The sequence below is a fragment of the Mustela nivalis genome (genome assembly GCF_964662115.1).
Source record: "Mustela nivalis genome assembly, chromosome: 15".
Classification (NCBI taxonomy): domain Eukaryota; kingdom Metazoa; phylum Chordata; class Mammalia; order Carnivora; family Mustelidae; genus Mustela; species Mustela nivalis.
In genome coordinates, this window is record NC_139034.1 from 87,420,243 (window position 1) to 87,446,884 (window position 26,642).

Here is a 26,642-nt window from a genome sequence, read left to right on the forward strand (position 1 = left end):
TTGCTCCTCTGTGGAGGGTGACGGATGCTTCCATTGTGCTGCTTATCTTCCCGCCCTCTGCAGGGTTTTGTACCCCCCCATTCCTGGAAGCTCCCTTAAAGATGTGTCTGGGGTTCTTTTTACATGGGTGGTCCCTGTCCTTTTTCGTGTTTGGGCGTTGGTACAGTGGAAACCACAAACTCAGAGGAGCTCTCATTCTCATTTTACAGCGCGGAATCGCTTGGGGCCATGTTGGGTGACCGCGTATGTGTTGATAGAATCCGTCGTTGGACTAATTTTATCCCTGGAGCGTAGGAGTAGGCAGAATGAAGAAACCCTACAGAAGCCAAGGAGGCGAAATCCCTGCTGGGCCCTGTTCTGCGCGCACCCGGTCGGTCCGGACCGCTTGCGTTACACTTAAATAGCCCGACTTCAAGATTCCTCTCCAGTCGTCTTGTCACAAAATCAGGTTCCTTTTGACAATGTGATAGGACAGAACTGTATTTTTAAACTTTGCGAACCACACTCCAGAACTGTGCCAAAAGTAAGTTTCTTGCCTCAAAAATAGCTTTCTCAGAAACTCCCTGGAGGCGCTGACTCGTGCCCGGTGAGGCAGACGGGCCCGGCCAGCCGCACCTGGGGGCTCTCGGCGCTGGCCCTGACAGTGTCCACGTGTTTCCTTCCACTCCCCGCTGTTCTCTTCTTGCGTCTGGCCTGGGGTGTCCTCTGCCCGTGGCCTCTTTCCTTCCTCGGGAGGGCCCCGGTGGCCAGAGGCGGTCGTGGGGGGCGGTCTGGGGTCGGCTGAGTAGCCGTGGAGGTTGAGCCTCCGGGGAGCGTGCGGACAGCGGCCGAGGGATCCTGAAGACCGCCACTGCCGCGTCTTCCGGGCCGTGTCTGCAGCCGGGGTGCTGGCGGGGTCCTCGCGGGTTTGCCCTCGGCTCTCCGTGCTGCTCTGCCTCGGCGGCTCTGGCCTTGTGAGGTGTGACTCCAGGACGGCCACGCGCTGCTCAGATGGCAGGCTTGTGGGCTGTGGCCCCGGCTGTGCTGCCTCGCCGGGAAGAACGTTCCCGAATCTGCAGCCCTCACTGAGGGAGGGTGATGCCAGGAGGGCCCCGAGGTTCGGGCGTCCGTGCGGCGGCTCCTGCTGTCTGGACTTGTTAGTCACACCGGCCGGCGCTGTTAGGAGCGGAAGGTCTGACGGACGACCTCTTCGTTGTGTGACGGGTAACACCATCTGCTTTGTGCTCTAATGCTCGCTTTTGTATTCTTGGAGGGTCCTTCCGATACCCAGGACTGTCCGTGAACTCGGAGCCAGCTGAGCTGGTGTGCGCGGGCGGGACTCCCGCGGCGGGAGGACGTGCGGGGGTGCTCGAGCCCTGTCCTCCCTCCTCAAGGTGGTGCGCCACCGGGGCCACCTCGCGATCAGCACGGCCCTGCGGGTCCACAGCCATTCCTGAGCCGCAGGCATCGCAGTGTCCTTCCTGTCGCGTGCCGGCACCCTTCCTTTTAAAGTTGGCCTCGCTGCTGTGGGGACTCGAGCGGCCTCCCTCCACAGCTCTGGGTCGGACTCAGCCCCGGGGACGCCTTCAGGCCCCTTGTCTGAGGGCCTGGGGCTGTGCTCCCCCAGTGGGGCTGCTTGGAACTCCCGACAGCCGCCACCTGTAAGGGAGCTGGTTTAAGCCGCGGGGTGTGACTTACGTGTGTAGACACGACAACTAGGGCGTTCAGAGGTTAGGGTGGTAATGCCCTCTGGTGGCTCGTAGGGCCCCGGGCACAGGCCGAGGCTCCGTCCCGGGGACGGGCGTGAGCAGGAACGAGGTCAGGCTGTCGGGCAGACCCCTTGCCCGAGGCTGCTGCCGAGCCTCTGCCTTCAGCCCTGGCGTGATGATGTGGCTGGAGCTTGCGAAGGGAAGGGACACTGTGTGTTCTGGAGTGAGCAGGACTCCGCAGGCACAGCTGTCCCTGTTTGCAGTAACAGCCACGTCCGTGTCTCAGCCAGAGAGGTTTCCGCTCATCCTTCATGTCAGCGTGGCTGGAGTGGCCTGGCCGCTTCGCTTACTGTCTGTATTTTGAAGACCGACTCTCTCCCTGCCAGGAATCCCTTCTGCTGGGGAAGTGCAGCCCGTTCTCGCCAGATGTGTTCAGCAGCAGCCCCAGAGGTCCAGCCTTCTGGCTCCGTGTTAGCTGCACAGAGGGTGTTGCTGTGCCCCAGGCTCTGCTTTCTCCATCCAGGCTGATGCGAGGCCCCAGCGGGAGCTGCTGCTGCTGTCCACAGAGGGAGAGGCGGGGGAGGCGGGTTGGAACAGCCTGAGGGCCCCAGCGTCTACTTGGGGCTGGCTGGCCTGCATTGTCCTGCTCAGAGCGGGCGCACGTCCCTGGGCTCCCAGCTCGTTGGCCGGAGCCCATGGGAAGGCGTGGTGGTGGGTGGGTGGGCATGGGGAGTGCATGGACACATAGCTGCACTGACCTTGAGTTAGAGAAGTCCGGAAATAGTGTGATGGGTGTGACCGTTCTAGATCGGGTCAGTGTCTGCTCTTAGAACTTGTGCCTTTGAAACCCGTTTACTTCGCAACAATATTCTCTTGGCTAAGGCTTTCCTGAAAACCACGGTGGCTCCTCTCCTCGGACGGCCCTCTGGTAGCGGGGGGGGGTTTACGTGTTGGGCGCTCCTGCAGGTCCACACAGGTCACCCCCCGCCACTGCCCTGCCACGTGGACGCTGGGATGCTTGGCTGACCTGCGCGACACAACCCCACTGTCCCCTACAGCCTTCCTGGTTCTTGGTTTTCGTTCAGGAGCTGAACTTGGTGGCGAGTGTGACCGAAGAGAGGGGGGCTGTGGCAGTGCAGAGAGAGCTCGGGGACTCACACGAGTTAAGGCTGGGAGCGTGAATCTGGGCCAGGTACTCAGGTCTTTGGTGACCTGTGGTGCCCGTTCTGGGGATGTCACTGACAGTATTTCTGGGGGGGGGGAGTGGTCAGGGTGGTGGGTGCTCTGAGGAGGTGGTTCCCCTGGGCCTCTGCCAGGCAGATCAGGAAGGGATGCTGGGCAGGTGGCCTGACAGGCCAGATGGTGTCCTCCTGGCACAGATGACGCACCTTCTCCCCGCTGCCTCCCATCTGCTGCTGAGCGCCGCCACATCTGACTCCGCACGTGCTGTCCCTTCTTCCCGAGGTCCTTTCTGCTGGCCTGTGGCGGGTGCTCCTGAACCGAGCCTGCACCTCTGGCCTCCTCCGAGGGCAGGCTGCAGCTCACGTGTGCGTGTCTCTTGCCCGAGGGTGGGAAGGGGTCCTGCCAGGCCTGTGGCCCTTTGCTGTGGCCTGACTCCTGTCGTCCAGAGCCTGGGGCCTCCTTCCCTGGAACCTTGGCTACAGAGGGGTGTGTTCCTCCTCCTTCCAGGTGTCGGGAAGCGCCCCCCACCCTGACTTCCCCTTCAGCCTTTACAGACGGCTCAGACCGGCTTCTGAACCTGCCCCCATCACCCTGCTCCCCCACATTTTCTCCTCTGCTAACTCTCTCCACCCTGGTCGGCCTGTCTTCCAGGTGGCACCGGTACGCGGTGTCGTGTGTCAGAGGTGCCCTTGCAGGTGGGCTAGCGGAGTCGCCCCTCTCTGGCGAGGCTGGTGGTGCCGGCCCATGTACTGAGCTTCCAGAGGCCGGCAGGCCCGTGCTCGCCTGCCGTCCCGCCTTGCTCTCCATCTTGTTGGGATCTGGGGGCGCCTCGAGTTGGGGGGCCATCGAGCCTGGTTTGTCTGGGGCGGTGCTGGTTTACATCTGCCCTCGCAGACTGACTTTCCTATTCTCTCCGAGCGGCGCTGTGTGGCCAGTGGCTGTGTGTGTGGCAGCCACGGTCAGGCCCGCCGGGCTTGCGTTCTGTCTGGTCTGCACTTCGTGTCTTGCCTGTGCTGCTTTGTTCAGAGCCCTCTGCATCCGTCTCCCCTTTCTTTTAAGATTCTGTCCAAATTGTACCTTGAACGGGGACATCCAGGACTAGCCAGTGCTGGGAGAGAAACAGCCCGGAGCCTTCGCTGGTAGCATTTGGTGTTAGCTGCCTTCGTGACATTCTCTTTTGTCGGTGACACTGAGCGTCACCCCCGCAGGCTCCCCCCGCGGAGGTCGGGGCTTGGTCTGCGAGCGTGGCTGGAGGACATGGCCGCGTCACGCCGAGAGCCCCAGTCTCTGCCCTGACCTCACTGCTTGGCCAGGGAGCAGGGAGGTGTCCCTGGAGGTGTGTGCTGTCTGTGACGTCCTGTGCTGCCCCCCCGCCCCCACTCGCCTGGGGGCATTTGGCCAAGCCTAGGAGGAACAGTATTCTGCTTTTAGAAAGATGACTGCAGTGCCCTGCTTTGATTGGCTCGAGGGTATGTTCTTGGCCAGAATCTGTTTGGTATTTGGCATCTTTCCCCAATAAAGGAAGTTGTTAGTTTTGGGGTGATTCTCTCATATCTGTATGGGCATGCTTCCTTTTAGACCTTTCTGCCTGCAGTTGTACTTGTGGAATACACTGTCATCAACTTGAATTTCAGAACATCTTAATTTTGTCTTACTCTCCTGCTATTTTTGGTGGAGGGATTGGTGGAGGGAGCCACAGCCGTCCTTCCTTGATGGGCAGTTGGTAGATTTGCGGTCGTATCAGAGCTCATTCCGGAGGCTGCAGCTGTAAGGGAGCCCCATGTTCCTTGGGGCATCTAGCTGATCCCGAGTTGGGGGTCAGGACGTAGGGGAGTGCTGTGTGCAGCAGGCCTGTGGCTGCCGCTGCTGCTCTGCGGGGGTCTGGGGCGGGCCAGGCTGGGCCTCCTTGGGCTGCAGACTGTGTCGGCAGGTTCCTAGCAGCCCCTTCTGGGTGGGGGAGACAGGACCCCCAGACTGAGAACCTCAGAAGGACTATCCTTTCCCTCCTGTTGCAAGGAGGTCTGTCTCCACAGTCAGGCCTGGTGGCAGGGGTGCCGCGGCAGCTGTGGGGAGCAGCACGCCCTCCGCTGCTGGCCGCGTCCTCTGCCCTGCGTCTGCTTCACTCACAGCAGCCGCCCCGAGGCTCACGCTGCCCCCCCCCCCCCCCCCCCGGCCTCCTGTGCTGCTTGGATTTTGTGTGTGAAAAAACGGGCTCGGGGTGAGGTCGACTGTGCGTCCCACCCTGAGAGTCATTGCATGAAAAGGCTTCGAGTAGTTGAGCGCAGGGAGGGACCGTCCTGGGGAAGCATTTGCACACAGGGGTGGCAGCTGGGTGGCGGTGCGGAGCCCGGGCAGCAGGTGCGGCTCGCCCCAGCCGTGCGCAGCCCCAGTGCAGCTGGGGGGCCGCCCCGCCCGCTCCGTGCTGCTGTGTTCCCCTCCAGGAGCCGTGGCGTGCTGCTGCGTCCGCGCCGTCGGGGCGGGAAGGTGAGAGCGAGAGGGCTAGTCTGTCGGCGGCCGCAGCTGGAAGGCTGGGAGTTCTGGACGGGAACCCAAGCCCTCGGATGGGGTGGGGTCACCTCCTGTGGGGGCGCGCGGGAGCCGGCCGGTGCTGGGCTGTGCGGGGCGTGGGCGGGCGGGCAGCACCCGGCCGGATCACCGCGCCGCCTGCTCCACCTGCTGTGTGCGGCCTCTGCCCCGGGCAGCCCCGTCATCGAGGGCGCTTTCTGCTTGGTAACTGCGTTTTAGAAAACGATTTCCTTGGGTAAAATGTAGTTCCCGGTTAGTCCGTCTCGCAGGAAACCACAGGCTTGGCGTGCAGGAGTCTGAGTTCTTAAATCGCGTTCCTTCTCCAGCAGGGGAGGCGCGAGCACGTTGCTGTTTCCTGCCCCTCATCGCCGGTGCGTGTTCTTCCCGGGCCGAGGATGAGGAGCCGGAGGGGCCGCGGGTGTCTGTGCCTCCGGGAGTTGGAGGCTGTAACGGGCGGGCGCAGCCTTCCAGCCGAGGAGGCGGGCGGCTCCCTTGGTGAGCGCAGGGAGGCCCCCCATGCCTCACCCACAGCCCCGCTCCCTTCTCGCCGCCTTGCCCTGTGCTTTGTGTGTGCCGTGTGTCACTCTTGTGTTTCTCTTGACATCAGACTTACTTTTTACAAATGTTTTACCGTTCTGGGGGGGAACTGGTAGAATAACTTTACTTGGAGAATATTGGATTCTGCTGTACATTTAATCCATGACTGTTAACATTTTGATGGGGGGGAGGTGCTATTCAGAGATGCTGATTTAATTATCTAGGATTTGGCTTGAGTATCTTGGTTTTCTAAATTCCTGGAGATTCTGGCACACGGCCTCCCCTGAGAACCGCTGCTCCCGGCGCCACCCGAGGAAAGGCGGACCTTGTTGTTCCTTTCCTTCCGTCCTGCTGGCTCGTGACCCCCGCCATCGTGGACGTGTGCTGGGCTTGGGGCAACAGGCTTAGGGTGCCCTCGGGAGCTGAGTGGCCCTGGATAGTGCCGTGTGCTGACTGTCCCGGGGCTGCTCACGGGCACCGACGTTCGCCGAGGTCCTTCTGTGAAAGTCCTCCTGAGGCTTTGTCCTTGTTCCCCCGCGGCAAACGGAACTCAACGATTTGCCTGGTTTTGGTTTTTGTGGGATGGATTCCTGATTCAGGAAAGAGTCGGCTATCTCTCTCTGGAGAAAGGTTTTGGTCGGAACATTTCATCGGTCCGGAATGTGTGCTCTTCCTCCGCGGCGAGTGCTTGTTGCCTCGCATTGTGTCGTTTCCCGCAAGACGTGCGGCGCGGATGGGAGTTCGCTCCAGTTCTGATGTCACGGGGAAGCCCATTGGCCGGCGGCGGCAGCCAACCAGGCGCTTCCCGGTGTCCAAGTGAGATATATAGTTCTGGAATAACAGGAAACTTCGGTCTCAACATCCTGTTTTTCTGGGTTTTGTGCCTTGCCGCTGTCTCACCACAATGAAGGTTAGTAGACTTTTTATGTAGAATTCTTCTCATAGAATGCCACACATTTCGTTTTTCTATCTCTAAAATGAGAGCTTGAGAGCTGAAGGACCTGATTAGCTCTCCTGCATTTCACAGGCTAAGGGATGTTCGTGTTCTGCACATAAGGAAGCCGAGACCTGTTGAGGTTCTTACTCTTAATTCCCTTAAAAAACAAAACAAAACAACTAACACACTAAAAATTGTAGATGGACGTGTCAGCCTACATCATGCTCTCATTTGACTTGCAATTTCTTGAATATACAATGAATATTCAATTCAATTTCTTGAATATACAATGAATATTCAATTCAATTTCTTGAATATACAATGAATATTCAATGCAGTTCAATTTCTTGAATATACAATGAATGAATTATATTGTGTTGTAGAAGCTGATTCTAAAGATGCTGTGTTCTGAGGGGGCTTTGACAGGAAGGATCTGGTGTGAGATCTGCCTGACTGGGTCTGTCCGCGGTGGGAGAAGCGGCATCGGGAGCTGCACGGGAGGCGACGATCCAGCCACACTTCTGCGCTTGGGGCCCCGGTCAGCCTCTTGCAGCGTTTAGACAGGCAGGCTAAGCCGCGCGTCCGGCTCTGCACTTGGCTCCATGATGTGAGGGCCTCCTTTCTTGCAGTTCTCCAGTTTTGGTTTCCTGTGTTTAAGTAAACCGGACCTCCTGATTTTTACCCTTCCTGGAGCTACGTGCACAAGACTGTTAACTGGAGGTTCTTTGAGGGAGGCGGTGCTTAGCTTTGGAATGGCTCATCTTAGCGGCCTTGCCGTGCCTGCCCCTCGTGGGGACGCGTGGCACCACTGGGCCGGTGGGTGCGTTGACTGGTGCATTTTCCCTTCAGCAATCAGTGGAGTTTATACTGCGTGCTGGCCGTTTCGCTCCCCGTTAGGTGTTGTGAAATCTGGGCTCCTGAGTTTCCAGTGTAGGGCAGTGTCCGCTCGTGTCACGGGTGTACTGGGGAGGCTGCTTAGGGCACCTCACCAAGTGTGGTCGGGCAGTGTGGCCAGGAGAGGGCCTGTGAGAAAGGGTTAAGGGACGGGTGCCGGGAGGCAGGAGTGGAGGGTTCCTGGCAGGACGTGTGAGGCGGAGGAAGTGGGGGGAGAGGCAGGCAGCCTGGAGAGGAAGCTGGGGGCCTCTTCCTCCCGCTCCTCCTTCCTGGCACGACTGATGCTTGTGCATTCTCGTCCTAGTGTGCGAAGCTGGGAAGGCTGTTGACACGGTTTACGTTTGGGTATCTAGATACATTTTTGTTACCGACATCTCAGAAAGAAAGCTTTTCATAAATGTCCTGGCGCATTTGTGGGTGACTTGACTACAGTTTTTCTGTGGAGGTTCCTTCCTGATCAGAAGCTGCGTGTAGTGTTCAGGCAGGATTTGGGAGTGAGGTCTGTGTGCACTGGCGTGTGCACACCCATCGTGCGGCGGCTGGCAGGTATCTGGACAGGCCATCCGTGTGTACGTGTGTGAGAGTGCCAGGCCGACCCTCCCGCGTGCCTGGTCTGCAGGCGGCCGGGGTCGCAGGAGATGCAGACTACAGAGTCCTGGTCTGGCCTCAGGGCCGTGCCTGGACGGTGGGGGTGTCCTGTTCCCCTTCCCCGAGCTGTCCCTTTTCTGGAACCGGCTTCTCTTTTCCCTTCCTCGTGCTGCCAGTTCCGTGCTTCACTGTGGAACAGGCTGTGGCTGGGGTGGGTTTGTGGAGGCAGCTCAGCCCCACTGAGGGCCCCCAGCCCCCCAGCCGCAGCTCCCTGGCTGGGAGGGCTCCTCCCCAGCTCGCAGAGGGTTGGGGCCATGTGGGGAGTTGGCCGTTACGAAGCTGGTGCGTGCCTGGGTGAGGGAACCCGGTTGGACCCCTGCCCCTCTGCTGGCAGCCGCGTCCCCTGGTCTGCCCCTTCCGGCTGGCCTGCATCTCGGGACTTGTTCGGCGGCTCCCTCCTGCCACGGTGGTCTCGTTGCTGTGAGAACTTCATTTATCCTGCTCCCAACCTATAAGACCCTACTAACTTGTTTAATTTTTCCTTTCAGACATTTGATGCAAATGATTTGTATCAGGGGCAGAATTTTAACAAGGTCCTCAGTTCCTTAGTGACTCTAAACAAAGTAACAGCAGGTAAGACTTTTTTATTGAACTTGAGGGGGTGGGAAGAGGAAGGGGCAGAAACATTTGCTTTGCGGTTGATGAGGCAACAGTGGGCGTTATTGACCTGTAAAAATAAGCTGTCATATTACATATTCAGTCGTAAGTTTTGCTGTGGTATTTTTTCCTTATTCGATCAAAGTCTTCCTCTTGGGGCCTCTGGTGGGTAGCGGGTGTTCTCCTTTCCGTGGGCAGAAGCATGTCTAGCGGAAACGGTAGCGGAGGAGGAATGTTTCTGGTGCGGGCATGCTCCTGGGCTGGCTCGGAGCTAGATGCGCTTCTGTGGGTCTTGATGACGTTCGTGCTGGTCGGAGCTCCTGTCTAGAGTGCGCCTGCGGTGGTGGTTCTGAGGTGTGACCATGACCAGGGGAGTGGCCGTTGGCTTGGCTCGTGAAGGGAAGCTGTGCCTGGGCCAGGCCTCCTGAGGGCGAAGAGGATGCCGGGGCTCTGAGTGGAGCTGGGCCCCCGACACTGTGAGGACAGGAGAGCTTCCGTGCGGATTTCATGGAGGGAGCCCCGCCGGCCCCCTGAGCACCGAGCAGCTGTCTAGAGAGCTGTGTGCATTGAAAAGGACTTAGCGGCTGTTGTGTTTTAAAGTCCTTTTTTCTTTTTCCATTTACTTTTATTTTTTTTAATTTATTTATTTGACAGAGACAGAGATCACAAGCAGGCAGAGAGAGAGAGGGAAACAGGCTCCCCGCTGAGCAGAGAGCCCGATGCGGGACTGGATCCCAGGACCCTGAGATCGTGACCTGAGCCGCAGTCAGAGGCTTTAACCCACCGAGCCACCCAGGCGCCCCTCCATTTACTTTTATACATTTTCAGGTTCGGATTTACTGGAGCAAGTAGAGCTTGAGGTCTCTTGATAAGAAACCTCTCGTGTATTTTGCGAGGGGCTCTTGTCCTTTTCTTCCTGGCCGTTCAGGTGGGATGTGGGGGGAGTAGTCAGAACACTGGGCTGCAGTCCAGCTTGGGGTGCACGGTGCTCAGGGACTCCGGTGCCCCTTCCTAGAACGTGTTTGCTGGGATGGCTGTCCAGGTGCCACCCCCTCCCTGCGCAGAGGTGTGGCTGCCACACCCAGAGCCCCTGCCACTGCTTGCCATCCCTGGGCAGGGCTGTTGATGTGGCTCTGTTTTCCCAGCTTGACTGTGCAGTTTAAAGTTGAAAGCCTAGGGCCGTTGAGGCGGAAGTATCTGGGAGATTGGCTCCACTGATGATTTAGGACCTTATGTGAGCCAATGTGGGAAGGTCAGTGAGCGTCTGAGCCAGGAGGACGGAGAGGCCCGGACTGGACGGAGGAGGAAAGGACTCAGCACTATTCAGCCCCTTGATGGTTAGCACACAGGGCCTCAGGGCGTTCTTTAAAGGTTATTAGGCACTGAAGCTGCCGCCTTTGTCACACACTGTAACAGAGGCAGCTTTAATGTGAACAGCCAGATTAGGAAGAGTTGTGGCCCAGGCATCACGCAGTGACGGAAGTCCTAGAGCACTGGACTTGGACGGAGGAAGCCGACCCAGGGCAGGCACGGCTGCGTGTCTTTGCTGTGCGGGTCCTGCCTGTCAGCTGCTGCAGTAACCACCCGAGCCTCAGTTTTGTGTCCGGGGACCGATAGGGGTCTCCTGCAGACGGGACAAGAGTAGCAGACACAGAGGCAATCCCCATGTCATTTTTTGGAGACCCTTCTGGCCCTGGGGCCTCTGCCTCTGGTGGCTGCTCAGGAGGGCCGAGGGCCGCTTGGCCTTGCTGCTGCTTGCTGGGTCTCCCTGCAGTTGAAGACCAGGTGCCAGCTTAGGAAAAGGGGGGTGCCCTGGGGCAGCATTGATCCATGCCCTCGGATCGGGGCTCCTCGTCCCAAACGTGGCCTGGATCTGATGTCTCCTGGGCACAGAACCATTGTTTGTACCCCCCTTGTGCACAAGTGTCTCACGTACCCTTTAGAGCACTGGACACTTAGAAGATATAAGGTGTTCTTGGGACGCCTGAGTGGCTCAGTTGGTTAAGCAGCTGCCTTTGGCTCAGGTCATGATCTCAGGGTCCTGGGATCGAGTCCCACATCGGGCTCCTTGCTCGGCGGGGAGCCTGCTTCTCCCTCTGCCTCTGCCTGCCTCTTTGTCTGTCTGTGCTCGTTCGCTCTCTTTCCCTCTGTCTCTGAAAAATAAATAAATAAAATCTTAAAAAAAAAAAGAAAAAGAAGATAGAAGGTGTTCTTGACAAAGACCTGTTTGGAATGTTGCAAAATAAACCTGATAAACTTGGTACTCCTCCTTTCAGTGTTGACACTGGAAGCCTCTCAGTTGGGAAGCCCCCCCCCCTTGTTTTTAGAGCGAGAGCGTGCCTGTGTGCAAGAGGCGAGGGGGCCGTGGGTGGGGGGAGAATCGCAAGCAGACTCTGTGCTGAGTGTGGAGCCTGACGCAGGGCTCGATCCCATGACCCTGCGATCATGACCTGAACAGAAATCAAGAGTTGGACACCTAACCGACTGAGCCGCCCAGGCGCCCCAAGAACTTCTCACTTTTGTTTCGGGCTGTGTGCTCAAATTTTGTCACTCAAGTCAGCGTGATGAAAGTGACCGTCTTTTTTGATCTCTATTTTAAAGACTGAATAACAGCACAGTTGCCGCTCTTGGTTCCTGGCCTGTAGGGCTTGTCGAGAGAGGCATGTTCCGCTTGTGTTCTTTGGGAACATTGATGAGCACTTGCCTTTGGACTGGGCAGAAAGTGGGAAAGACGGGGATGTCCTGAGACCCTTCATTGCACTAATGGTCTCTTGAAAGGTGGAGTCCGGTGAGAACGGGGAACCGCACGTCGCCACTGTGGGCAGAATGCCCATGAAATGCTTTTGAGGAGCTGGTTTTGTGCTCGAGGTTGCCTAGGCCTGTGCCCTGCTGTAGTAGGAAGGTCCTGGAGTAGGGCCTGACAATGGCAGCGGCCTGGGGAGATGCTTGGGGGTGGCAAGGCTGCTTGAGGACCCCACTAGACCCCAGTGTCTGTCGAGCCACGTGGGCAGCAGGAAGGGCAGACAGAAGCCCAGGGAAGTGGGCCCCTCTCGATACACGCCGCCCTGCTCGGCTCCCGGGAATGCAGCCCCAGTCGTGCCCCACACAGGCAGACGCAGGCTTCCCTGGGCTTCCTCAGATCCCAGATCCTTCCTGGGGAGTCCTCAGAAGGGTCTCTAGCTAAAAGCCCTAAGGGGATTTTTCTTTCTCTCTCTCTCTCTCTCTTTTTTTTTTTTTTTTTAAAGGAAGAGTCTTCTTTGTTGCACACAGTTCCTGCTGGTTACTGCGGGAGGCTCTGTCTGGAGTCGTGGGAGGGCGGGGCTGGTGTGTTGGGAGTGTTGGGGGGACGCTCTGAGTTCCAGAGGCTGTGTTTTCCATGTGAACCGGAAGATATTAAAAAGTGACAAAACCTTAAAGACATTTGAAAATTACACTGAAGAACTGATGAGTAGTTGGGTCCGGTCAGTTTCCAGAGCGCGCGCAGGCCATCTCGGGCGGGCCGTCTGCGCTGCTGCATCCGTGGGTGCTCTGTTGCCTGTGCCGTGTGTCCCCTGGGGGTCGCCGCTGTTGAGAGCCTGGTGTGCTGCGGGGGCCATGCTCGCCAGCGTCTCAGCTCACTCCTCTCTGCGCCACCATTTCAGACATCGGCCTGGGAAGTGACTCCGTGTGTGCCCGGCCGTCATCTCATCGGATCAAGTCTTTTGACTCCCTGGGAACTCAGCCTTCGCACAGCCGGACTTCAAAATTGTTCCAGGGCCAGTATCGAAGCTTGGTAAGTTTGAGTTGGTGATCGGAGGACATTGGGGAGATGAGTGTGTGCAGGCGTGTCCAGAAAGGTTGCGCGTGCCCCCGTACGGGTACTGCCCAGCCGGAGGGTGCCTTTGCTGGGGTGGTGTTTGCGTCTCCCACAGGATCCACGTTACCCTTGACTGCTTCTGAGAAACTTGTGCAGTTTGGGTTATATTTTAAGATTCCTTAGATGTGCTAATGTAGGGAGATGGCTGCTTCAAAGTGTTACCCGGATCCTTGTGTTTTATTAGCTTTGTGCAAACGTACAGAAGTATGGGAGTCAGAACTTTAGATGTGCAAGGAAGAAATGGCCAACAGCTGAAGAATCAAAATGTGGTGTTTCTAAGCATGACCTAGGGTGCTTTCCTGAGTCCGCATGCGGTTGGCGAAGGAGAGACCCCCTTCAGATGGCGGGTGGCGATGTGGAAAAGGAACCGAAGTGAACGCTTATCCTGGGAAGTGAAGAGAGATCCACGTCTAAGTTGTTAGGATACAGGCCGTTAGCAGAGAACATCGGGCGGAGCCGTGAAGCTGCCCTGAGACGCCGTGCACGGTGGGACGGGGACTGGGTGTGGAGAGGCTGTCCCCGCTGTCCTGGTGCAAACACTCACAGCCCTCTTTGGAGCTCGTGGGGGCACTTGGTCATGTGACTTCGTTTTCTGGACCACTTCAGTAAACCTGTGTTAGAGACACATGGTCTTGCACACGAGTCTGAGGAGAACCTGGCTCTCGAGTGACTGGGGACCACAGCTATAAGGTCAGCTTCGACACGAATGGAAGATTACGTACGTTAATGGTGACCCTAAAGAAAGAAAGTGGCTAGAGTTGTACCTTGTGGAGGGAATTTGACTTTAATTCATGGAAGAGGGTTGAAAAGGAGCTATGGAAGGCAGTGGGATAGTTACGTGTTCCTGAACTCTGTGAACCCAGGCTGACTCATCGTTGGCTCTCCTTAGAGTGGCGCCGTCACCGTCTCTGCTCTTGCATGTGCTACGCCGCGTGTCACTGCTCTGTGCGCACTGTTCCAGGTGCTGTTCCCTGTACTCCCTCAGACGGCCCCGCAGTGAGCCCACGAGGCACTGGGTGTAACACTAGGTGAATGTTGCAGAGCGCGATTGGGAGTATTTTCATTCTAAATTAAGGAAGAATACACAAGCTATTTGAAAAACATTTTAAATTGAGGTTTTATAAAATTCTTGGGGGGAAAATCGAAGAAAACAAACTCAACACACTCTGAGTAAAGAAATACCTGTTGCCTCACGCATTTACCTGTGCTAACTTTTTAGTGTTTTAGAGCCTGAGTGCATGTGAGGTGGGGAGGGCTGTGGGGGCAGAGAGAGTCCCAAGCACCCTCTGTGCTTTGCAGCACCCAGTCCTGTGACCCTGAGACCACGACCTGAGCTGAAGCCAAGAGTCAGACGCTCCCAGGCACCATTACCTGTGCCCGTTTTAACTACTTGGTTTGAGTACCTGAAGACTTGATGGCAAATGTAAAATTTTAAGTAAAACGCAGGTAAATGTAATGTTGAATAGTGAATGTTCCTGGGATCGCGATACGGAATTAATTTTTAATGAGCCGGAGATATTTCAAGTCTCACCAGAAATTAAAAGCCCCCTACCGTGTCTCCTGTTTGGCATCTGTGATTGGAAAAGTCCCCACTAGCTGCTGGTGAGAGGAGCAGGGGCAGGGCTTCTCTTCCGTCCTGCGTGAGGATGGCCTTTGCCTTTAGGTTTCTCCGCAGGTGTTCACGGTCCTTGGAGGTAACTTTCTTGGATTAAAAATGGCAACATTTTAAAAGCTGGGTGATGGGCGCCACAAAGAGAGATTATTTTCTTAATTTCATTTATAATTGTGCCAAAAAGAATAAAAAAGGAATAAACGTGATCCAGGGGGTGAACAGCTCGTACTCTGAACATTAGAAAACAGTGCAGGAGCTCAAAGTCGATGCCGGCCGATGGGGACATGCTCCTGGGTTAGAGAGTCCGTGCCACTCACAGGCCCACACTCCCCCGAGCAGTCTGCACACATGATGCGTGCCTGTCGGGGTCCCAGTAGTTGGTCCCAGAACTAGAACAAGTCCTGGTATAATTTTTGTGGAGCCGCAAAAGACTCAGAGTAGACAAGGCACTTTTGAGGAAGAGCTGTGCCGGCGGTATCGCAGTCCCCAGTTTCAGGGTGCGGCGCAGTGCCAGCGCCTGAGTGGACACAGGTCAGCGGGCCAGAGCCGGGAGCCAGAAGTGAGCCTCCAGCTGTGTGTCTGATACCAGTAAACATCGTCTCGGTCAGTGGCAGAGGAGGTGAGAATATACAGCGGGGAAAGACACTCTCTCCGAACAGTCGTGTGGGGAAAACAGACCGCTTTCGTACGGCACACACACAAATAAACTCAGAATGGACGAAAGATCCGAATGTGAGACCTGAAATCATAAAATTCCTAGAAGAAAACAAAGGCAGTCCTTTTTTTGACAACGGCAGCAGAAACCTTTTTCTTGGTAGGTCTCCGCCGGCAAGGGAAACAGACAGCTATGAGGAGTGCACCAGGATGAAACGTCTTATTGTCAAAGAAGCCATCAGCAGATGAACCTGCTGAACGGGAGAAGTTTCTTGGAAGGGACTTATTTGATAAGGAGCTTGTATCTAAAATACATGAAGAATTTACAGAAATGAACATCAAAAAATCTGGTTAAAAATGGACAGAGGACCTGAATAGACGTTTTCCCAAAAACCTGCAGGTGGCCCGAAGACCCACGGAGAGATGCCGAGGGTCACTAACCATCACAGACTTGTGTCAGAACCACGGCGTGAGAGAGCCCCTCCCTCCGCCAGAATGGCTAGCCTCGGGCAGACCACTGCCAGGCGCCAGCGTGAATTCCTGCAGCCGCTGCGGGAAACAGTATCGCGGTCTTCAGACTGAGCGTAGAGATGCCCTGTGGTCTGTGACTCTGCTCTGAGCATGTGCCTGAAGAAAACAAACGCTGGTTTGAGAAGATCCATGCACGTCTGTGTTTACTGCAGCATTATTTGTAGAAGCAGCCCGAGTCCCCGTGGACAGCTGCGTGCGGCGTGCGGTATACTCGAAAGGGCCTATTACTCGGCCATGAAGAGCAGGGGCGCGCCATTTGCGTAGCACGGATGGGCTTAGAGGGGGTGCCGCGGAACGGCACACGTCAGAGAAAGGCAGGTGCTACCTGGTCCACTTGCAGGTGGTTTCTGAGAAATGAAATAAAAAGCAAAAACAAACCCATAGAGAACAAACTGATGGTTGCCAGAGGGGGCTGGGGGATGGGCGAAGTGGCCGAGAGGAAGGGGGAGAAGGACGACTTGGTAACACGCGGAGTCCCAGCTGCCCCTCACTTTCTGTTCATCTGAAAGGTTCCATGGGAAGCTGAAAGCAGCCCGAGGTTTCCTGGACATGAATTTTGCGATGTCCCGATTGTGTGCGGCACTGCCGTTCCCGAGGCAAGGGTCGGTGCTCTCGGTGCTCTCTCTGGGCCCCCCGGGTGCACGTCCTGACTCGGCACTTGCCGCTCCGGTTGGCCAGGTCTTGCCCGACCGCCGCCTCCGAGCTTGCTGTCCGCGCAGTCTCGCTTCTGGGTCTCTGAATCCGTCTGCTCCTGGTCGGTCTCCCGCGTGGGAGGTGGCGCTCGAGCAGTCGCAGGGCGTTGTCTGCACGGACCTGGAAGCTCGGATTTCTTCCCTTGGCCCTTCCCTGTCGCTCCCTCCTTATCCTTTTCTGGGTTGCCCTCCTGTCCCTCTGTGCCCCGAGTTTTCATCCCCTGACTCCCGGTAAGTGTGACGTGGGCTCCCGAGTTTCCCTTCCACAGATGGGGAGAATAGTCCGATGCGGGGATGTGGTTGCTCCCGTCACCCCAGACTCCCCTGGCAGGAGCCCTTACAGTCCTTCCTGGTCCCTGCGGTCCCTGCTACCTCCTGGGACTGGTCACTGGGCTCCCAGAACGGTCTCTAAGGCACGGAGGACCATATATCCGTGTGTTTTTCACGGTTTTAACCTTCCCACTTCCTCTGCCCAGCAAGCATGAGTCCTGGGCTGACTCGGTGCACCAGATGTCCTCGATTCGGAATGCTCTCGACAACCTTCCCACGCAGCTGAAAGCAGCGAGTGTCTCACGGCTGATGGTGTGGGCTGGCAGGTTTGGAACACAAAGGGGACATCGTCTAGTTGCTGCGTCTGCTTGACCGCGTGCGTTCCAAGGAAACGGCCGCAGAGAAGTCACATTTACATACGCTCACGAGTCCGGGAAGTACTAGCTGTTGGAGTAGAGACTGGGTGTTCCCTGACAGCCTTTTCTTCTATCGGTGGAGTCTGAGCGCTTGCAGGGAGCGGGGGGAGCTTCACGCGCCGGAACATCCTGGTTTTGGGTTACTGGGCTAACCTCAGAACACAGGGTCAGAGCACTTGCTTGACGCATACCTGGGTGTGCGTGGTATGATTGACAGGCAGGCCTCCATAGGCCTCAGGAGGTGGCCGGTGGCGGGGAACGTTCCTGCTCCCAGCGGAGGTGCTGTACCCCTAGCCCGCAGTGTCCTCCCCTCACTGACCTGAAACCTGCATCCAGGAGAACAGCCTCATGAATGTCTACAAGTCGCACATCCCGTGTAAGATCGAGAAGCAGAACTTGATCAGACCAGCGTCACCTTTGTTAGGTCTTCCTTTCCCAGAGCCATCTGCTGGCCTGAGCTCTGACGGCAAAGCCAAGCTTTCCTGTTTTGTAGTTGGCATAAATGGAACTGGTGCGCGTACACACTCTGTGAGCGGCTGCCCTCACTCAGCCCGTTACCTTGTGGGCCGCCGTGGGCTGTCCCCTTGAACCCGGAGACGGGGCGAGCTTTAGTTGCAGGAGCACTTTTAAAAATGGGAAGAAGAGAAATCCAAAATAAGGTAGTGGTTAAATACATCCCGCGGCTCTGTGGCCCCGGTGGCAGTGACTGGAGCTCTCCTCGTCCGCGTGGGTGAGGGCCCTTTGCGGCATCGTGGGTGGGCATGCCTTGCATCGCGTCTTGGGCGTCCTGCTCGCTTAGCACTCCTTAGGACAGCATCTTCTACTGAGGTCTCTAGTAGGTTCTGAACTGGTGGACGTCTATGGAATCAGAAATTTAGGTGGATCTAGGCTGGCTGCCTGCCTGTCCACGGGCCCCTGTCCTTGCCCTGTGGAGTGGCCGCTTCTGAAGCGGAAGAGGCTTCTGTGGTGTTTCTCTAGTGTGTGCCTGACGGCAGAGAATTTGCACCTTGGTGGGAGAGTGTTGTTGACCTCACTTGTCATGTTCCGGTCTCCTTGGTGCCCGGAGAGGGCCTCAGCACCGGCTGCTGAGCTGAGGTGGACGGGCTGACTGCAGGGTCGTTTCTGGGCAGTGGCTCAGCCTCCGAGGGGCCCGCTCTGTGCGTGTGCCTGGGTACGTGTTGCATCCACTGTGGAAGGTGATCACCAGGATTGGCGCTGTGCAGGTTTTGCAGCGAGCCAGCTTGCCCCGGGTGGTCGCCGAGAGGAGGGCGTGGCGGTCAGCCTGTGCGGGACGGCCGTGGTTTGCGGATGAGCCGACCCAGAGTGGCTGCTCTGCCTGCTTCCCTCCTCAGAGCGGGGACATGCATGCTCTTTCCGGGGGGGGCTTCAGCTGCCTCTCACCGCTGGCGTGCGCCAGCAAGCCTCCCATTTGAGGTGATCGGTAGGCCGGAGCTTTGTCTTTCAGTGTTGCCAGATGCGGAAGACATGTCCGAAGCATTAAATATGCGTACGTGTGACGTGTTTAATTTACTAGATGAAACATTTAATGGATGTGTTTAAACAAATCAATTTCTATAACATATTGATGTGAGATACGCAAGTATTAAACATTTGGGGAGCTGTCTGCCCTTCCTTAAGCCCTGTCCCTGTGTCTATGCTGCTTTTTCTCTGTTTGGTGACTCTTGCACCTAGTTTGGAATCGGGTCCTTCAGGACTTTGGGCACGAGGAGCCAGGCGGCCCCATCTCTCCCACTGTCTCAGTGAACGCCTGTGTGAAGCTTGGCTGCTTAAACCTGCCGTGGAGTAGGGGTGTGGGGGTCTCACACTGCGCCCCCTGGCCTGTACCTTCCCCCTGGATTTCCCCTGTGGTTTCCGTTGGGTCCGGTCCACATAGCATCACCGCGCCCCAGACCCACAGCGTGGCCGGGGCCTGTGCGGTGACTGTTCGTCCTTTCCTGACCACGTTTTGTTGTCTAGAACTAGGAATTGTTGCCATTGGAGCTTTCTCGGCACTGTTCCTGACTGCAGCCCTGGTCTCCTGCCTGTTTCCAAGAGTCTCCTGTGCTTCTGGACTGGGGAGCGCTTCTCACTCCTCCCCCGGGAGCACCCCTGCAGTCTCGTGCCGCCGGCCGTGGGAGCTGTCCTGTGCCCACCGTCCCCTCCCTCTGAGCTCCGCTTGTCCCTCCCTGCACCGTGCAGAAGGTGGAGTCGTCTGCTCTTCCCTGGCTGACTCCCCTGTTGAGGGGCACGGCTTTCCGGAGCCTCATGAGGAGTGAGGCTCCGTGGGCTATGGGATGTCCTTCCCCATTCCCTGAGACCCCTGGATGCAGGCCGACAGGGTGCGCCCCGTCAGGGGGTGAGTGGGCCTGCCTGCTGCCCCTCCTTGGCTCCTTCCTCCTGGAGATCAGGCTTTCCTTGGGGGCAGTATTTGGTTTACTCCTGTTGGTGGTTCCCAGTGGCGAGCCTCTGCAGAACCGAGTCTGGGATAGACAGAAATAGAAACTCTCTCCCGTCTGCCTCCCTCTTCCCACCTTTCAGAGATGGCACATGTGCTGCATCTCCGAGGACAAATGCAGATGGAAAGGAGATACCATTTCTTGCCAGCAGTTGGGCACGAGTAAAAACACCGCGTGGTGTCTTGCGCCGGCCCTTCGGTGCCGCTGGTGGGAGTGCCGCGGCTGTGAGAGGGGCCTCCGGAGGGCAGTTTAGGGATCGGTGCTGAAATTTAGAGTGTGTCACACATGTTTTCTGACCCGAATTTAATGTGTAGGCTTATTCAGAGGTGTGTGAGGAGACGTGCAGGGAGTTTCAACGGAGCCTTGTTTCGCGGGAGAAAAACAGGAGAAGCAGCCTTCAGCCCAGTAATGGAGAGTGAGTTGGTGGCACAGCCGTACGGTTAGTTACGTGGTTTGTTAAGACTGAAGTGATTCTAGTGCTAGAAGTGACCACACTCTCAACTCCGGGGGGTTGTACAGGTGCTCCGTATGCTTCGACGTCCGTGTACGTGTGAAAGTGCGTAGTGTGGACACAGGCCTACCCGTGGCAGAATAAAGCCTTTCAGGCATGAAGAGGGTTTCCTCCGGGACCGGAGCCGGGTGCTGGAGGTCAGGACACTGGAGCAGGTCCCCAACCCGTTTGTGTGCTTGGACAGGTTTTCTGCTCCTGGCACGGGGCATTCCAGTCGAGCGTCTTCGACTTGGATGTGAAGTTTTCTCCCCCTTCTTCCCTTTCCAGGACATGAGCGACAACAGCAACAGCCAGCTGGTTGTGAGAGCCAAGTTCAACTTCCAGCAGACCAATGAAGACGAGCTCTCCTTCGCCAAGGGAGACGTCATCCACGTCACGCGGGTGGAGGAAGGCGGCTGGTGGGAAGGCACGCACAACGGCAGGACGGGCTGGTTTCCTAGCAACTACGTGCGGGAGATCAAGCCCAGCGGTGAGTGCGGCGCTGGCGGAGGCCGGCGGAGGCGCTGCTGCCCGGCCTCCGGGCGGAAGCAGGCAGAGGGGCGGGCGCTGCGCGGGGGGCGCTCCTCTCCGGGGGAACTTGGGGAGACGGCCCTGGGCAGAGGAGTCACGCTCTTGCCCACTGCTTCTTCCAACCGCCTTGGGGTGCTGGCACCAAGGGTCCATCCATAAAAGTAGCATTTCGTTCCGTCATTATAATCCGTTTAAAATAAGGACTTGGGGTTTGCCGTGTCACACAGGCTGTTAATTTGTATCACTACGGGTGCTTTCGGCCAAGAGGTATGATTTTTCTTTGTAGGGTATTTTAAAATGCATCACTTTGTTTATGTTTCCTTTAATCAGTTTCATTGACTTCTAAAAATTTATTCAGAGGCTGATGCTGTTTGAAAGGGTGTAGTAGTAGTTGCACTTCCTTCGTTTCTGTTGTGGGATTCTAGAGGAGTTGGAAGTTCTGCCGCCTCCGGAGGAGCCTTCTGTCAGAGGGGTGTGGCCGTGACAGTCTGTGCGCCCAGCGCGTGTCTTCTGCACATGCGGTCCTGCTTGGGGCTGTGCTGGGACAGCGGCTGTCCTTCTGAGCGTGTCTCTTCGTGGCATAGCTCGGGGGTCCGTGTGCGCCGTGTACAGGACTGCTGGCTTTGTGGCTGTGGCTGCGGAGGTCTCGAGCACACGGGTGACCCTTGAGCACTATGGGCTTGGGGGAGCCGACCCCGTGGCGCAGCCCCAAATCTCTGTAACTCTGATACCCCAGAAACTTAACCGCAGTAGCCTGCTGTTGAGCAGAAGCCTTACTGGGGAGACAAACAGTGGACGAGCATGTATTTTGTGGGTCCTCCGGTGCTGTCTCCTTACAGTAAAGTCAGAGGAGGCCTTGCTGAAAGAGCAGAAGACCCCGCGCACTCGTAGTCCCACCGCGTGTGGGATAGCGTCCGCGCCCAAGCGGGCCTCTGCCCTTCCAGCCTGTGCTGTCCCAGGCCTGCTGTGTAAAGCCCTCGGGCCGCTGTGAATGTGGCGCTGAGTGCCCCTCCCAGCCCTTCTGACACCAGCTGGGTGGTGTCCGGGCAGCTCCGTGACCTCACTAGTAATTTGCTGGTGGTAAGAGCACTGGGGGCATCTTTTGTTCTCATGCTTGGCCTTTGAGCATATTTCCTGATCCAGAGCTCTCAGAGCCCTGCTAATTTCCTGAGTCCCGAACCAGGGGGCAGATCAGTGTTTTTCTCTATTTCAAGACCACGTTTCGCTTGTCCACTCATTGGTTGCTGGACATTTGTTTATTTCCCACCTTTTGCTATCGTCAGTAGTGCTGCTGTGAACCTGGGTGAGATCTGCTTGAGTCCTGTCGTCCTTTCGGCCGTGTGCCTTGGGGTGCAGTTGGCTCCGGGGGTGCCCTTGAGACCCTGGCGAGCCGCCTTGCTGCTCCCCGCAGCAGTGCACGATGGTTCCAGTTTCTCCATGTCCTTGACACTTTGTGCTTGGATCGTGTTACCGGGTGTGGAACGGTACTTCACCGGTGCGGTGCCGTTTCCCCTAGTTGATAACAAAGATAGTATCTTCACTGCACTAAAGGTCACAGTAAATGGTGTCTTTGTGGCTTTTGTTCTGGTTATCGCGTGAAGTGCTGTAATTGTGGCCTCATTCCATCCCCACCGTGATCCCCGAAGCCGTTGGGATACCTCGGTTCTGGGCCCAGAACCTCCTAATTCACGCAGGTGTGTGGCCAGCTGTGCCCGCAGCACTGCTGTCAGGCTGACTGGGCTGGAAATGTCGCCTTAGTCTCACAGACTCAGCGGCTGGGCTGGGCCTGCCAGTAGTCCCTGGTCAGGCCTGGGGAAGGACTGTGTCCGGGCTCGGAGCCCAGCTCCTGGCCAGTCCTGCAGTCTGATGGCCATCCTGGGGCCAAGAGTGCTGCCCTGGGCCATTCCCAGGAAGATGCTGGAGTTAGGGAAGGGAGAGGGGAGGGTAAGGTCATGTTTGCCTTTACCAGTGAGGGCCAGGGGGCTGCAGAGCTGGTGCTGGGGCAGCCATCACTGTGGAGCCCGGCTCTGGCCATCTCTGTTGAATGTGGGCCTTGAATTCTGCTGAGTGACTCATTTATGATTCTATTTATCTGAGAGAGAGAGCGAGCAGGGGCAGGTGGCAGAGGGAGAGGGAGAAGCAGACTCCCTGCCGAGTGTGGAGTCTGATGTGCGACTCGATCCCAGGACCCTGAGATCATGACCTGAGCCAAAGGAAGGCGGCTGCTTCGCCAACTGAGCCACTTGGGTGTTCCACGAATGACTCATTTCATTTCATTTCATTTATTTATTTATTTATAAAGATTTGTTTATTTATTTGACAGAGAGCACAGGCAGAGAGGCAGGCAGAGAGAGGAGGAAGCAGGCTCCCCGCTGAGCAGAGAGCCCGATGCGGGGCTCGATCCCAGGACCCTGAGATCATGACCTGAGCCGAAGGCAGAGGCTTTAACCCACTGAGCCCCCCAGGTGCCCCATGAATGACTCATTTTAATGGGAATCTTGGGCTGACCTTGAGTTGCCACAGGCAGAGTGCAGGTGAAATGTTCCTTGTCAGCTCTTTCTCTCCTCGTGGAGTTTTGAGTCACCCTTTGACAGTTACGTGGAAAAGATAGTCTGTGAGTCTCAAAGGCCTCTTCCGGGGACGTTTGGGAGTTGTGTCCTAAAGGACGTGGGCACGCGTGGTGTTGCTCCTGGGGGTCTGTGGTTTCTCGGTGGGTCGTCACCCTCGTGAAGTCTGGTGGTGCCGCACCAGGCCTTGTTTTGGGGGTGCGGGGCCAGATGGCTGGTGGGGACGAATGCCGCACCCGCTGAACAACTCGCGGTTACGGGGGGGGGGGCGGGAGGAGTTGACTTAAGGAAAAAAAAGTATTTAGAAGGGGCAGCTGGCTAGCTGAGTCAGTGCAGCATGCGGCTCTTGGTCTCGGGGTCGTGCATCTGAGCCCCCACATTGGGTGCAGAGATTATTTCAAAATCTTTAAAAAAGATTACGTGTCTTGGTTGCCTTCCGTCAGGGTGACTGCATGCTGTTCCCCAGTTTTTACATCTCACCCCGTGTTTCTCTGTGCACGCCCACGAGAGACCCTTTAAACATGTCACCACAGTGGGTCACACGGAGTCCCAGGTTTTTGTACCAGACGGAGACAAGTAACTTGGGAAAGTTTCCTCTCTTTCTGTTTATTTAAAGTGTAAAGAGCATGTTCGCTCCTACTGGTGACCCGTCATGCTGAGTGTTCTTTAGCTGAACAGTTGGGCTGAGGGATTACCTCCCGCGCCCCGTTCACAGGTATCTGAGTACATTCTAGTGAAACTTCCCCCTGTCTGAGTTTAGATATGGGCATTTAGGACAGACCGGAAATTCTGTTTTTACTGTGTCGCTTCACAACAGCAGAGACCTCGAGAGCCACGGCGGCTCGCTGGTCTTGTCATTTCTTAGTGACTGCTGCGACTTCCTGATTTTGGACAGGTATTCCTTTTTGCAAAGATGTGTTTCAGAGAAGCATTGTAATTCACGGTGTAATTCTTCATTTTCTGTAAACAAAACGTGCTAGATCTGTCAATCACGTAGGATCATTTCCTTGTAAAACAAAAATGTGGACATCCTTTAAATTGTGAGTTTCTCCTCGATACAGTTCTGATTCATGAATCGTGTTCTTGAATCAACACACCCACAGTCAGCCTCTCAGTGACCCTTTCTGGGCTGCCTCTAGGTAAGTGTCGAGGATGTCTACATGATCCATCGTGCTTCTTGGCAGTGTAAGTGGCCGTGAGCGTTTGGCCTCATAGCTGCAGGCTGCAGCCGCGTCCTGGGGGGCTGCACCTGTGTAGGCGGCTGCCCTTGACCTGTGTGTGCCCTCTTGTTTCAAATAACCTTCCCTGAAGACTGCTGTCCCCCAGGAGTCTGCAGAAGGACGTTTCCAAAACTTACGGCACGTACCCGTTACGAACATTGACTGCCCATGCGTATTGTTTTGATCTGTAAAAACAGGGAATTCTGCCTTTCCTACACACAAGGGGTATGTTTTCTGCACGTTCAGTGAAGAATTTCTTAAATTGGAGACCGAAGGAGAGAAGCAACAAGGCGGGCGGTCCTGGGGGAGGGGCGCTGCTGGCTGCTGCTCTCGAGCCCGTCCGCCCATAGGGGACCTCCCTGCAGGTCATGCACCCCTGGGCTGGGGGGTCATGCTTCCTTTTGACATCAAAAAGTGGCCCAAAACGCAAGCTGGGTTTAATTTTGTTGTGGAAGAATCGTGTCATGGATATAATCTGCAGGGAAAGGACCCGAGGTGACAAGTATACTTCTGTATTGCTGGAAGTAAGTGTGTGCGTGTGCGACGTTAGGGCTCCGCAGGCCCGCAGGGAAGGCTGCTCTGCCGGGGAGGCCTGGCTGCCGTTTCTTCCAGATGGAGAGGTGATAGCAGGCGGAGAGTTACCCCATGTAAGACTTTACCTCTGCCGCACATGTGGGGAAGCGGGCCGGACACACGGAGGGTCTGGGACACGAGGGTGTGGCGCCTTCTCGGGATGTGGGAGTGAGCGTTGCTGCAGGTGAGCGAGCGTGTGCTGCCCCAGACAGCTGTGTCGGCAGGTGCCGTAGCGCGTGTTCCGTGCAAGGCTGTGGCCGTGTCCCGCGCCTGGTTGAACGTGCTGTTCCAAGGACATGTCCCCTAGGCTGCTGATGTACAGTTGTTTGGGGGTCCGGGCTGACAGTTCTCCAGTCTTAAGGATGTTCGTCTAAAGCTCTGTGTGTGCTTATGAAACAGTTGTGTGGCAGGGCCTGTAAAGAGCAAGCAAGGAAGACAGAGCCCCGGGGGTGGGGGGAGTGGAGTTCCGGCTCCGCCCACAGCCCCTCTGCAGCCCCCGTGCGCACATGGGGCTTCTGTGCGCCGACGTGCGTCCGGGAGACGCTCTTCCTGGGCGCCTCGTCTTCCTTCCCTCCCCGCGAAAGCCCGGACATTCCATTTTCTTCTCTCGTTGCTTCCCTACATCGGTAATGCTTGACAATAAACCCGGGGGCGGTGGCTCGGCTGTGGCCCACTTTGTAGCACAAGCCCCCACCTGGGCCTTTCCCAGCCGTCCGCTCTGCCTCGGGTCGCCTGCGCTCTGCGTGCTCCGTCAGCAGGACTGTTCGGTGCGCGCGATTCGCAGCCACAGGCCCTGCCCAGGCGGCACAGGTTCTGCTGTGGGAACTAGGAGAGGAGCAGTGAGAAAACCTAGTGTCCTTCCAGAGATCGTGAAGCCTGCCTGTGGCTCTCTGAATAGAAGATGAGGTGGAGTGGACAGGTGAGAGGCGACTGTCCCTTGGGCATTCTGCGGCCATTCAAGAAAAGGCTGAGAGGTGGAACGGGGTGTGCTGCCTAGACCTGCTGTGTAGACCTTACCAGGTTCCCTGGGCTCGGGAAGCCGGCGGGCCGGAGTGTAGCGAACTCCGACAGCAACTGGCTTGAGAGGGTAGGAGCCCGTTTTGTCCACTGTGACAGTGGCCTGATGGTTGGGTTTGAAAGTCCGAGTCTGATGGACACCGTGAAGTATTGATGGTAAGTTGCTAGTATCTGGATCCCCTGCATGATGCTTCTAGAAAAGGAGGAGTGATCTCAGGGTTAACTGCTGGAGCCGGAAGAGCGTGTGTGTGTCCTGCTGTCTTCTGTGGGAGTTGCTGAGATTCAGCTGCAGAGGAGCAGGGGCAGGTCGTCCTGACGCAGAGGTGCCCGAGCGTCTACACTGGTGTGAGGTCGCGCAGAGAGCGGGGAGGCTGTGGGGCAAGGTACCACCCAGGTCGAGGGTGCTGTGGCAGCGAGGAAGCTGCTGACGGTGAAATGAACCTGCACAGAGCGGGTGATGTGACCCGGTGTGGGGACTCGCAGACGGGGTGACCGCTGTCGTGCGGAAGGTAGGACGAGGGAGTGGGAGCCACCGTGCTCAGGGCTGACTGCGGCTGCTGGGTCCCTTTGTCACGGAGGAGGGGCAGCCGTGCGTGCGCTCTCGGACCAGTTGCTCGTAATTGTCCTCGTCCACGAGCGTTCTTCAGAAATCGTCACAGAAAGAAGCCTGTGATGGTTGAGTTACGGGCAGTGGCTGTATCTGACCGCCTTTGCCCGTAGCCAGGGCCGAGGGCCGTGGTGCACGGGG

The 26,642-nt window shown here is 56.8% G+C and overlaps 1 protein-coding gene across 8 annotated transcripts in view; it reads left to right on the forward strand.

Moving 5' to 3' along the window:
* The window catches only part of ARHGEF7 (Rho guanine nucleotide exchange factor 7), a 124,252-nt gene that overhangs the window by 45,119 nt on the left and 52,491 nt on the right, over positions 1–26,642 (forward strand). For 4 of the 8 annotated variants that reach the window (XM_082701081.1, XM_082701083.1, XM_082701087.1 and 1 more), the window contains exons 3-5: positions 8,901–8,985; positions 12,651–12,781; positions 20,275–20,476. The exons of 2 other annotated variants lie outside the window; for them this stretch is intronic. In XM_082701081.1, the coding sequence (XP_082557207.1) occupies positions 8,901–8,985; positions 12,651–12,781; positions 20,275–20,476 (418 nt within the window). Of the gene's footprint in view, positions 1–257; positions 524–6,574; positions 6,844–8,900; positions 8,986–12,650; positions 12,782–20,274; positions 20,477–26,642 lie in introns of those variants that run through there. 2 more of the 8 variants (XM_082701086.1, XM_082701084.1) reach the window with 2 other exon arrangements.